Genomic DNA, 13,870 nt, shown 5'->3' on the forward strand with positions numbered 1-13,870 from the left:
CCCCCTTTGGGGGGGGGGGGACCCAGAGACACTCTTGTCCATGCTTGGCCACCTGGTCTTTATGCATATCCCCTGCTACCTCTAATGACAAAATTCTTGTAGAAAGCTCGTCTTAGGGAGCAGGATTATCCTCATAGTCCCATTCTGGCCTTGTCAAGTTTGGTTCCCTTGCCTTTGGTCTCATCTAGTAGCTCCGCCCTGAATATTAGATCTCATTCCGGATCTCATTTGTCATCCCTCCGGAATTCCTCCCCCGAATCTGGACAGCCTCAAGCTTACTGCTTGGTTGCTCCGGTTCCACTAATTGCCAGGACTCCTGGACTCTCTTCTCCTGTTAAGTCCATTCTGGTGGAGGCACACAAGTCCTCCACCCGAAAGGTGTACCATAGTAAATGGAAGCGTTTTTCTATTTGGGCTTCTCAGAGAGATTTGGATCAGTTTACCGCCCCTATTCCAGCGGTATTAGAATTTCTGTCTCAGATTTTCCAGCAGAGGGCTAGCTCTTCCACTGTTAAGGTCCAGCTGGCAGCTATATCCCATTTTCACGTAGGAGAAAATTCAGGTTCACTAGCTGCTTCTAGGATTTGTAAGACTTAAGGCACATTTTTGTTGAGACATCCAGTTAAGCATCCTTCCCCTCCATGGGATTTGACCTTGGATCTTCAGGCCTTAGTTGCGCCTCTGTTCGAACCCGCAGCGTCAGTTTATTTAAAATTCTTGTCGTGGAAGACTTCCTGGTCTCCATCACCTCGGCTAGCAGAGTCTGAACTTCAGGCCTTGTGTATGAAACCCCACATACTTAGTTTTTCATAAGAATAGGGTTTCTCTAAGGACAAATCCTTCTTTCCTCCCTAAAGTTGCTTCAGAGTCAAATATCAGTCTATTAATCTCCCAGTATTCTTCCCTAATTTTCAAAACAAAGGGGGAAATACAAACTTCTTTTACTAGATGTCCACAGACAGTTGTGCTTTTATTTACATAGAACTAAACCTTTTCATACGTCTGATCAGGTATTTGTTTCCTTTGCCAATCCCTTTTTGGGGAAACCAGTTTCAAAGGTGACTCTTGCTAGATGGATTTCACTTTGTATTTTGCAGGTGTACAAGGATCATGGATTACCAGAACCAGACAAGGTTCATGCTCATTCTGCTCGTTTTATGGCTACTTCTGCTGCGTTCTGGTCCAGAGTTTCTCTGGATGACATTTTGTTTAGCGGCTACCTGGGCTTCCTCTCTCACTTTTATTACTCATAAGTTGGACATGGTATCTAGAGGAAGGGCTTCTTTTGGTTCTGCAGTGCTCTGGAATATCCTTCCATAAGGGCCTCCCAAGGTCTTTGGTAGCTGGGGACTCTGTCCCACAGGTTGATGATAAAATGAAATTAACTACTTCAGATAAAGAAGTTATGTACTCTCCATAACGTTCCATCTGAGTAGTTGGACTTCATTTGTCAGCAGCTTTCCCTCCCTCCTTCCTCCTGACCTTAGTGATTTACGATGGTCCTTGGACTCTTGACTTACTGGGTCGTGTGAGCCTAGTCTGTGTGATCAGGTCAGGTTATGTCTCTTGGGTTGATGTGTGCACGTTGTGGGTGACAAACTCGATCTGAGGGTTGTAAGGAGGTTGCAGTGTAATATGGGTAAGCGGGAGGAGCTTGGAGCTCGGATCTTAGGTTGGAAAGCTGCCGGCTTGGATCCATATTGTATCTGAAACCCACAGGTTGTTGACAAATGAAGTCCAGCTACTCAGATGGAATGTTATGGTGAGTACATAACTTATTTTTTCTATTGAATTGTTTTGGAGCTTTTCTCCCCAGGCCTCCGCTGAAAATGGGCAAACTGCCCAGTCGAACACTCCCGGTAAACAAATTGTGATTTGTTAGCAGTTAGTTCTGTTTTGGTGATTTTGTACAAAGTGGGTAAAGTTGAGGCTTTTGGTTTTAGGAGATCCTAGTGTGCTTGGGGGTTATTGCACTTATTCTTTCTGTGGAACATGTATCTCAAGAACTGTTTGGGAAAGGAGAAGCAAACTGATGTTAAAAGGATTCTTATTTTTGGTTTCCTGTGCCAGTGCAGAGAGGAAAAAGGGAGAGAGGCAGATTTTGCTGAATTCTTAGTGTAGTAGAAACCATCTCCTGCTGATAGGGGCCTGGTATGTATTCCTCTTCAAGCTGTTCTAGGCAAGCCTGGAAGGTCTTCAGTGGGCAAGTCTAATGGATCTGCTCAGCGTTATGCAGGTGTATCCCAGCTAGATTTAGTGGTAGTTGAGGATTAGCCATTTTGAAAATTGGTAGCTTCTTTTTTAAAATTGAACTCCAGTGTTTAGAATCTGTATCTTAGCCATAACATAGGTAGAATTAGTTCAGGGTATGAACAGTGTTTGTCATCTCAGAGGGGTTCCCAGTCTCATTGGGTTTGCATTAAGGTTCAGTTTTCAGCCCATGGCTTTTCATACTGGTGATGCATTCTGTCCCCTCCAGTCTGTTTGCCAATGTAACATTACAGGCAGTCACTGAGCAAGAACTTCAAAGGATAGGGGAATGCAAAACTGAGGGTGCATGGGATGAAACAGAGTATAGATAAGACAGTTGTAATTGCAGCAAATGGTGGAAATCAGTAAAAGCTGAGAATTGAGATAGAAGGGAAAGTAGTGGAACAGGTTGATAGCTTTGAGTACCTTTAGGGAAGGTTGTGGAGAAAGGAAGTCTGAGTAAGGAGATCAAAGCCGTAATCTGAGGGGCTGCTGCCAGCTGGCACTGTTAGGAGTAGTGTATGACAGAAGAATGCCAACGAAGCTGAGAGGTAAGGTGTACAAAACAGTGGTGTGACTAGTACTATTGTATGGTACAGAACCTGGGCAGTAAAGGCAGAGCAGTTGAGGCTAGAGGTGATGGAGAGGACATGCTTGAGACTGGTGGTAGGATGCACACTTTGACAATGAAAAGAAGGCATGAGAGCTGAAGCCAGAGTAGCTCCGGTTATAGAGAAGGTCAGAGGACAGATTACGGTGGTTCAGGTACATGTACAGAAATGCAGAAGACAATCTGGTAAAGATGATTTGGGATAGACAGGAAGGAGGCAAGAGGAAATGAGGACGTCTGGCAAAGAGGTGGATGAATTGTGTGAGAAAAGACCTGCAACTGTCAGGCATGAGTTTTGAAGATGGTAGGAAAATGGCAGTGAATAGAGAGAGATGGCAACAATTAACAAGACACTCCGACGCCATGTAGAAAATAATGGGGAGGGTAACTACCTTTCTGGCAGGTGTCCATGCATGCCTTCATTTCTCTCCACAGTTCCTGTTTGCAAGTTACCTGAGACGGTAAAGCTGGTTATCTTCTGTTTTCCGTTTGCATCTAGTTTGGGAGGATGTCACCCCCATTTTTTCCTCGTTTCATTTTTGCATCCCTGCCTCAACACTGGGTGTTTCAAAGCCTATGGCTTTGCCATTGACTCTGTTAGTCTTGCTCTGCGTTAGTGTTAAATTGTCCACATTGGTGGCTTTGGCATCATCAAACTGTGTGGAAAGACTCGGGAGACCATTGATTTGATGCCAGTTCAGTGTTTGTTTTTGCTACGACATGTTTGTCGCTTCTGGTTGACCAACCCAGAGTCTGATTTTGTTCAGCAGCTGTTATTTGCACAGATCACTTTGGAGTGGAGACCCGATCTTGCTGAGTGTCCTCCATGTTTCTTTGGTAACAAGACCCTCTGTGTCAGTAATTGAAAGCTTGGAAACATTGCAGGTGCAACTTTCAGAAATTGCAGCTACCCCTTTGGAGCCAAGCCACAGCACTCCTTTGTGTGTCCCTATGTCTTCTGCGTTGGCTCCATCATCTTTGTCCTAAAGGGGTGTAAAACCACTGCAGAGACAGAAAATGGGCATCCAAGTCCTCTTCTTCATGGCTTGACAAGATTTCCCTGAGTGTACCCAGTAGAAGGAAGTATTCTACTCCTTTATTTCCTTACACTCTGATAGTAGTTTAGGAGGTGACTTCTGTGGTATACCCCCCTCCTGATAACTCCAGATACGGAAGTCTTTTTATTTTAGTTGCTCCCATCCACCTGTACAGCCCTCAGAGTTGTTTCTTCTTCCTTGCAGTGCCATTCTCCAGATACCTAGTGTTCACCATCTCATTATTCCTTGTGTAAACCTTCGCCATGTGGGTTCTCAGACACCTTGGGAAGTTGGCCAACAGTGACTCATTTGTAATTCGGGGGGGGGGGGGTCCATTGTGGAGTTGTATAGATGGAACCACCATGCTTATGGCTTTTGGTCATTGTCCTTACCTTTGGGAGTAACTAGTTCAGTGACATCAGAGATGTCCTCACCATTTCCCTCCTTCCACAATTTCATTAATTGACTTGTGAAGCTTTTGGTTTCCCTTAGAGATAGCGTAATCGATTGGGCTAATCTAAATCCTCCCCGGAGATACGAGAGGTGGACATGACTGTTTTGGCTTATCCCCTCTCCTGTGAGCAGCACCAAGAGCTCATGTCCATTCCCAAACCTGAATCACCAGTGGTACAAAAGGACACCCTGCCACCCTCTTAATTGTGCTGTACTGGAAATTTTATAGCCTGATGAGATTGAGGGAGGTGTCTCACCAATCCAGTCTGCCTTGAAGAGCAGCTCCTGCAGGAGCCTTTACATTGTAGCCTGCTTGTCTAATTGTGTCGTTGGCCATGGCAGGCATTTAAGAGCAAGCCATGGTAGCACATGTGATTAAGAGATTGAATAACATCCTGTGAACTCCTGAGGGCTGCAAGTGTTTGAAAAATGCTCTCGTAGCTGAATCTGTTATTTCTTTGCTATCCTCAAGCATTATCCCACTGAAGAGATTCCATCAGTCTACCCCCTCTTAATTAAGAATGTTAGAGAGGGACTGCTTTGATAAGTGCTACATATCCAGTGCTTTCTTAGCTTGAACCTACGTCTGTCTGATACATGTGACTTTTTTTGAGTACTGAAAAATTTAAGTCTTGTGAATTTAGAGTACCTAGTGCTGCACCTAGGGAATGTTACTCTCCATGTGACTGTTGTGTAATGTAGTAGATAACTTGTGCAATGGGCTTGGCATTGTGATTTGACATCACACCTGGCTTCGACACTGTAGCTTTGCAGAAAACTTCAAAGCTTCTTTCACTAATGCCATTTGTAACAACTCCTGTTTGTTTGGGCTCTGAAAGAAAAGTGTAATCAGGGAAGGGAAGACCCACTCAGCTTTTAGTGTGAAGTTTCCACATCTCCAAGAATTTATTGCAAACTGAAGCATTTGACAGAAGCCATTGTGGCCATGGAGGTTTCCAGAATGACTGCTGTCCTTGAGGCAGTGTCTCCTCTGCAAAACTAAGGATTTTTCAACCTTATTTTGGATGTCTGATTCTGGAGTAGTGTGTTAGGATTGGGGGGGGGGGTCAAATCTTCCTGTGTGACAGAGTTATCCTGTAGAACATGTGGGTCAGGGAAATGCTTCCAAAGGCTGCATCAGTACCATTCATAGTTCTCCCAAGGTCTACCTGACCTCAGTGCCCCATTCTAGATATCCTGCCTCTATCAAAAGGCAGCTGCCAAGCTAAGGGTTATGGGTTCTGCTAAAGTGTCATCTGAGAGGTTCCATCAGACCACAGAGGATCTGGAGTCTATTTTTCAGTTCCCAAGAAGTCTGTCTAATAGTATAGGTGACTGAAGCGTTTACCTGCTTCTTATGCCTATGGTACGAAGTTTTTCAACTTTGCCTGTCTTGGGGCTGTGAGCAAGTCACGTGACCAGACTGTGCCCCTGAAAAGGGTTAGTTTGTCCAGTGGGCTTTGTCAACAGAGATAATACAACAGTTATAAAGACTGATGTCAGGCCATCTTGGATCTAAGCAGCCTTAATATGTACATGACAAAGATAGCAGTTTAGTTGGACACTGGAGTCATTACTCCTGTGCTTGGAGAAGGGGGATTAAATATGCTAACTGGACCTTTAGGATGCTTACTTAAGGTAGCCATTACCTCCAGGAAGTTGCATTTCAGTTTGGGGGGGGGGCAGTCATAGTTTGTCCTTCCATTTAGCTTCTCCACATCCTGCAGCATCTCTCGTTGAACCTAACACTGTCCTTTGAACCAATAGCCGTTTTCAGATACTTGCCTTGGATGATCCTCTTATTAGCAATTATGTTGGTTAAAGGGTTTCAGAACTTCGAGACATTTCCTCTAAAACTCCGTGGGTAGTAGTCTATAAGGATTTGTTTTTTTTTTCAGGAGTTCTTTTGTTGAATTTGTGCAGCTGTGATATTGGTTTCCCATGTGCTTTTGTAAGACACTAACACTGAAAGTGATCCCAAGGTCTAGGTCACCCTTAAGGCTACGATACAACCTCTTGTATTCTGTCTTAATGCCACCCGAGTGAAGCTGCTCTTCAAGTGAAGAAACTGCATCATGTAAAGTGTGGAAGTTTTATGTTAGTATAATGTTAGGTGATCTTGGAACTGGTTATTTAAATTGTTTGCTTTTGGGTTGCAAATATATATTGCATCACACACATGTTTAACATTTTTATACTGTCCGTATTTTAATAGTGTTAAAATTCGTAATTGACACTTTTGCATAGTGATGCATGTTTGCTTTTGATGTGTGGTACAGCTGTAAATGTGTGGTGCGATTGATTTGTATAAAAGGAAAATTGTTGAAACACATTTGGACAAAGGTGCTTAACTGTTTCATTTGTTGTTGTGATGTTCTCAACTCTTGTATACCTCGAGCTGCACCTATTTTTTGGGATTTGAGTGTTAGTTGATTTTCATTCATGTACAAAAGTTGTGCAGTATATGAGTAACCATTGGCACACTGTAAACTAAAGAATTTTTTGCAGATGATGATCCCTGTTTCAGTCCCTGTATATGGAGTTTCACTCCATACCTTTCTTGCTTTGTTTCTCCTGTGTCGCTGCGTTTCAGGAGAAGAGTATTTTCAGCACAGGCATCAATCCTGTTATGGATTAAACATAAGCAGAGACTTCCTGAAGCAGGAAGAGCTTGAAAATCTGTGAATTGTAGTACTGGGGATTGAGCAGTAGAATGGCATGCATTGAGGTCTTGAATTGTGTGGCCCCCAATGCAATGTGCTGCTGCGAGACCTGCTCCGCATTATAAGGCTTTGTCCTGAATATACCACAGGGGCCCAGTGGATTTTCAGCCTTCAAATTATTTCAGGCTGAAATATGACCCTTGTTGCTAAACTGAGGGTGTAATCAGTCTGTCTGGAATGCAAGTAAAACTTGGCCTTAATGTCCATTTCTGTGTGCTACGAATAAGCTGAGAAAGCACTGTTATCCCCAGTTTTCAACATACATTTTTATCATTTCCCTCAAGACTTTTGGAACGGCAGATGTAATGTATGTGTGTATGCTGGCATGCTGCAGTTTGTGTGCTGTCCTGTAGTACCCACTGTATGTTGGCATGCTGCAGTTTGTGTTGCCCTATAGTACCCTGTGTATGCTGGCATGCTGCAGTTTGTGTGCTGTCCTATAGTACCCTCTGTATGTTGGCATGCTGCAGTTTGTGTTGCCCTATACTACCCTCTGTATGTTGGCATGATGCAGTTTGTGTTGCCCTATAGTACCCTGTGTATGTTGGCATGCTGTAGTTTGTGTGCTGTCCTATAGTACCCACTGTATGTTGGCATGCTGCAGTTTGTGTTGCCCTATAGTACCCTCTGTATGTTGGCATGATGCAGTTTGTGTTGCCCTATAGTACCCTGTGTATGTTGGCATGCTGTAGTTTGTGTGCTGTCCTATAGTACCCACTGTATGTTGGCATGCTGCAGTTTGTGTGCTGTCCTATAGTACCCTATGTATGTTGGCATGCTGCAGTTTGTGTGTTGCCCAGTAGTACTCTGTGTATGCTGCTGTTTGTGTGCTGTCATGTCTTTTTTGAATGTACGACTTAATGTAGTGCTTGTGGCAGTCTGGCACCAAGAACACTTTTCATGTTGCACAGAGTTTCCAAATACACTAACTTGTGGTAAATAGAAATTTGTTGTGGTGTTTCTGGTAAGATTATCTGCTTCCAGGCTCGGGTTCGAGGCTCAGCTGTGACTTCCAGGCACTGCCTGTGAGGACTTTAGCACATCTTTGTGAGTTCTATCCATTTTCCTTCCACCGGCATAATAGTTGATCGGCTATACCAAGTTGTCCAAATGTGTTACATTTAGCTTTGTTGCATGGCACATAACTGAAGAGTCTAAGGAAGACCAGTTTGTTACTCTGTAGAAAACCATAATGTTCAAATGTACAACATTTTAGTTTTTTCATCAGCTGTAGAGGTGGTGATTTTTTTTTCAGTTTTAAAATGTTAAAGTGCAGAATGGCTGCTATGTAGCATGTTATATTGTACTTCATGTTGCAGGGTGATAACGCATTGTCCCTGCTATCTTTTTGACTTGTATACCTGGAATTGATCAGTAGATAAATTTTGAAGTGGTACAGATTTTTTATATAGTTGATGCTGAAGACTTGCTGTAGAATGAATGAATGTGACGTTTATGGAATTCCTCCTTTTACCTTCCTGGCAACTCTGAACAAAATGTTCACAATGCCAGACCCTTTTACATAGCTGCTTGTGACCAGCTCCAACTACAGCACGTTTGGTGAATGTGCACGTCTTGGTCCTAGCAGTGCTTTTTCTGTGATATGTAGCCTGTGCTGGTTGTCAGCATCCAGACAGGTCAGGCTGCCATCCCTGACCTGGTAGTGTCGTATTCTCACCCACCCCATCCAACTTGTCCTTTATGCTGGATTGTCTGGGTCAGAGTTGGGGCTTCATCCCTCTGTTTCTCAGAACCTGCTTAGTCATATTAGTTGGTAATGTAAACAATATATTGTATTTATTGCACAGTAATACAGAAAAGGATTGTATGGGGAGTGAATGTTGGTGAAAAGACAGAAAATGCCATGGCTGTAAAACATGAAGGCAGCCAGGTGTGCACAGAGCTGTGGGAAGGTATAGTATACAGTATGCGCTGATAGGTGTAATGAATGATGGACATAATGTGTCCCTTAAACAAAATATTGTCCATGTCTGGAGCCTGTGTCTCTGTACACTGAAACAAGATGAGAACAGTTTGTAGGAGATGTCTACAGGTTCAGAACTTGGTTGTAGCAGGTGAAGTCGACTAATATAGGATGAGTATCTTGGAGGAGATAAAAGTATGGAGGTAGAAATTTAGACGTTTTGTTCAGAATTTGAGCATTAGGGGATAGGAGTTTACATAAAAGATGTTTAAAGCGTGTTGCTAATAACATTAACATTCAGTATTGAGAAAATCGGATGGAGTCTTAGAAGGCTTGGTGAGGGACTTCAGAAAAAGGTGGGGTTAAACCCAGTAGATGCATTTCCTTGTCCTTGGGGCAGGTGTATAACAACAAAGCATCAGCCAGATTCTACTTGTAGTAAAACGTAATAAAGTGGTGCAGTGTTTTGTTAATGATAAAAGCTGACTGGTTCTTTAATGCAACACTTTTTTGTAGTTTATAGAATTGAAAAAAACAAACTTCATAAGCCGGGTATAGATGGAGAGTCAAGTAGTGGTAATGGGAGTTTCAGATGATAATGCTGGACAGGCTTGAGTGTTTCAGTAGTCGCGTCATAATTGTTTTTAAGCTTTTGTATTGAAATTCACTGATTTACTGTATTGAGTGATTTTTTTTAAGCTTCTTAACTTCACTGTTTTCTTTTTTCTGAACCTAGATTAACAACCTCAGCAATGGAACTTCCTCTGTGATCGTCTCTAGGAAGAGGCCCTCTGAAGGAAATTATGAAAAAGAAAAAGACTTGTGTATAAAGTATTTTGACCAGTGGTCTGAGTCTGATCAGGTCGAATTTGTAGAGCATCTTATTTCACGGATGTGCCATTATCAGCATGGACACATTAATTCTTACTTGAAGCCCATGTTACAGAGGGACTTCATCACAGCTTTACCAGGTAAAGTCAAGGATGTAACCTATCCGCTCCCTTTACATTACATCTTGGAACAGACGCTACCAAGTGGGCTTTGATTTTTCCCTCACTCTGTGCAGTAGTGTACAGGGTTTCATTGCAGTCTAAGACTTTGCTTACAACTGGAAGGGTCTTCTGCAAAGAGATGGATCTGTGTACAAACTCATGGAGAAGTACCAGAAAGAGGTTGCCTTAAATGAAGATCATGGGGGACTTTATAAGAAAGATGTCATACTTGTAGCAGTTTTGACTCTGGTTTGACCCATTAATAGTAATACCAGTTCTTGTGTTATATCAGTTGAAGCCTTTTTCTGAAGAGATTTTAGTAATGTAGGTGTTTTTTGAATGTTTATGTGGATCTTTGTAAATTTTATATTTGACTCTGCAAATTCATTTATTCTAGGATTACTTCCTTAATTCAGAGCAAGGTTGTGAGGGAGTGAGAGGCTGTCTTGGCACTCAGTAGATGTTCGTGTTTCATTGTTGCAGTCATCACACTTGGGTCATCCTGCCAGGAGTAGCCCTCAGTCGGCCCGAATACCAGAGGCTTAGTATTTCTGCGTTGGTTGCTGTCACTTCAGGACTGACGTAAGGTGTTGTTCAGTGGTATAAAAACAGGCAGCTGACACTATTACACCAGTCTTTCTCGCTGAGGAGCCCGAAGCAGAAGCAGTTCACACTAGTGCCAGATGGCCACTACCTGAGTTTTCATTTCCGAAGTTGAAGTCTTCTAAAGCTAAGTACCCCGCTGGGGATCCTTTTTTCTTGCTCTAACCAATGTCAAAGTTAATTGTCTCATCTGTGGAAAGCAAATACCACACCAAGATTTCCATTCTTACTGCGTCACCTGCGACTTCCCCTCGCTGTCCGTTTTGTGCTTTGTTCAATACCAGAACTATTCGACGTTGGGTCCTTATAGCTAAATACTTTCGCGCTCCATCTCTGTATTCTGAAATTGCTTCGGTAAGCCATCCAACTACCGATCTTCCGAAAAACATAAGGATAAAGACAGAAGCAGACTGCACAGGTCCAAAACTGCAGATGATGCTTTCGTTAAGTTAGTCGCCAGTTCGCCGGTACTCAGTGAGGTGCTTTTGCAGCCCCTAATGCCTGCTTCTGTGGATTCACAGGCCACTACCGAGACCCATTTGAGTCCAGTATGCCGCAAGATGCTTTGACTAAGGACCCTGCAGATGTATGTACCTTGGATAGGTCAGGAACCGCTGAACAGGCACTGGCTTCCGAGGAAGTTCTTCACACTACCAATACTCTACTCAAACTGACTTCTTCGTGTTTTCAGTTCTTTCTAAAACTACCAAGTTTCTAAGGCCCAAGGTACGAACTACCCTAAAAAAATGACCCAAGCTCAAGCACCTGCTTCTATGCCTCAATCTCAAATGCTTAAAATGGCAGAAGTCCTTAAGCTTATTAGGGGAAGCCAGCCTACCCCTTCTAAAAGAGAGACTTGTCCCCAGCAATTTTATCTGACCAGGAGTCCGATGACTCTGAAGTTTCTGAATATGAAGACTTGCAACCCTTGTCTGCTTATGAGGATTCAGATGCAGAGGGATCCGTTCCTTCTGCTTCTCCTCCAGAGGATTTTTTCTTTTGGTGAAACCCTACATACTTTAAGGGAACATTTCCGATGGGAGTGTCAGGACTGTCCTTGGTCCAAAAAGAGACTTTGAGAATTCTTAGATTTACCACAGCACAGACCTTTAGCTATTCCTCCTGTCTTGGATGTTGTGGATGATGTCTTTATGGAATCCAGTTTAACCCCTGACACCCTTCCACCTGCTCCCAGGAAGCCTGACTGGTATTAGAGTCCCCTGACTCTCACACATTTCTTTTCAAAAATTCTACTGCTGACCCAGAGGTCATCTCCCAAGGACCTAAAGGAATAAGTGCAACCACAGCTGAAAGTCCCACTTCCTCGGGACAGGGATTCCAGAGCTTTAGACAGATGGGGTAAAAAAGTATACACCTTTGCAACTCTTGCCGTTAGAGCACTAAATTGTAAGTTCCACATGCTGAAATACCAGCAACGTGCTATGGAACTCCTTAAACAAAAAATATCTACTTTTCCAGCTTGTGTAGAAAATAAAGAATTACAGGAGTGTATGCATTCTGGAAAACAAGTTACTAAGCACACCATGCAATGTGGCTTTGATGCCCTAGAAGTATCCTGCAGGGCAGCAGTCATAGGTTCTGTATTTAGAAGGCATGCTTGGCTTAAGGAGCAGACTTTGCCAGACCATGTCAAATCAAAACCTTTTTCCCCAGTCCACAAAACAAGGGGGAAAGGATTCTACATTCTCTAGATGTGCACAGACAGTTCAGATTCTACTTGGATAGGACTAAATCTTTTAGAAAAACTGACCAGTTGCTAGTCAGCTTTGCGGCAGGGACAGAGGGCAAGGCCTTATCTAAACAATCACTCTCCAAATAGATAGCACACTGCATCCATTTCTGCTACAAATACCATGGGAAACCGCCCCCAAGGGGATCAGGATGCATTGCACCAGGGCAACCTCCACCTCTGCAGCTTTTCTCAGAGGGGTCCCTACCAGGGACATCCTGGGGGCTGCAACATGGAGTTCTGTTCATACCTTCACCAAGCATTACCACCTGCCTATCTTCTCCAAATCCAGGGCAAGCTTTGCAACAGCAGTCTTGAAAAGCATCCTAGCCGGCCCTCAGTCTTCTTGACTGCCTCCACCCTTTTCTTCAGCTTTGGGAATCAAACCAAGTGTGATGACTGCAACAATGAAACACGAAGAACATAGTACAGTTGTGTACACTTAACCATAAATATAGATGTTGGAGTGTATTCACTGTTGCAGTCCTGGTTTCCCTCCCTACAGCCCCATGGCTTTCTCTATCCTTTCTACCTATCCTCTTTATGGCAGGGGTGTTTACTTGTTACTGGAGGTGTTCCACACCATGTAATAGCTCCCTATTTTGGGGCTCTTGACATTTGAGGCAAGAAAAACTGATGTAATGGTGTCTGCTGCCTGTTTTTATACCCCTGACCTGACGTCCGTCCTGGAGCGACAGCAACCGATGCAGAAATACTAAGCCTTTGGTATTCGGGCCAACTGAGGGCTACCCCTGGCAGAGGATAACCCAAGTGTGTTGACTGCAACAGTGAATACACTCTAACATCTACATTTATGATAAGTGTACACAACTGTTCTTGCAAATTATAGAAACTAAGCTAGAAAGGGCTTTGCCAACTCCTTGCTGGATGCATGCACTTACATACAGGAGGCTGTCACTAGATTAGCAGTTTCAGTGACTGTTGTATCAGTGAAATATTTTGCCAAAAGCACTTTTGCTGATAGAGGATTCCCTTCTCACTGTGACCTCGGGGGTGGGGTGGGGGGGGGGGGGTGCAGTGGGCTTGGCCCTGCAAAAAAAAAAAAAAAAATTCCACAGGAGTTTTCACCAATTTTTGATAGTTTTTGGAGGGGTCTTATCTATTGAAATTCCCTCCACTACCCCCCCCCAATTAATTATTGTACAGCATATGTACTTAATGGCTAATTTTGATGGATATCAGTTTACTTGCAGCAGGTTTGCAGTATGTGAGAGGTGATTTAAGCACTAAGTGAAAAACTGGACAGTAGGGTATGTGCATACCACACAGAAGGCACCTCAGCCAGGACCCAAACTAAAGAGTCCAATGCTACAAGGCAGCAGTGCTGAGACAGCGTTGCCACTGTACCTGCCCCATGAAGATGTTATGAATGTTTAGACATGTTTTAGTTATTTCTTTAACTGGGAAAATGTGCACTGTTGGGTCCATTCTGTTTTTGTTGTCATCATTGGAAGACTGGCGATTACATAAATGTTGAACATTAGATTGTTGTTGCATTAGCATAAAC

The 13,870-nt window shown here is 43.3% G+C and overlaps 1 protein-coding gene across 5 annotated transcripts in view; it reads left to right on the plus strand.

The window, feature by feature from the left end:
• Nucleotides 1–13,870, plus strand: part of FBXW11 (F-box and WD repeat domain containing 11) — a 2,367,054-nt gene that overhangs the window by 1,175,062 nt on the left and 1,178,122 nt on the right. For all 5 annotated transcript variants that reach the window (XM_044069098.1, XM_044069099.1, XM_044069102.1 and 2 more), the window contains one exon: nucleotides 9,734–9,968. In XM_044069098.1, coding sequence (XP_043925033.1) covers nucleotides 9,734–9,968 — 235 coding nt within the window. The remainder of the gene's footprint in view (nucleotides 1–9,733; nucleotides 9,969–13,870) is intronic.

Source organism: Protopterus annectens, chromosome 4.part0 (genome assembly GCF_019279795.1).
Source record: "Protopterus annectens isolate FY-2018-M chromosome 4.part0, PAN1.0, whole genome shotgun sequence".
Lineage (NCBI taxonomy): Eukaryota > Metazoa > Chordata > Ceratodontiformes > Protopteridae > Protopterus > Protopterus annectens.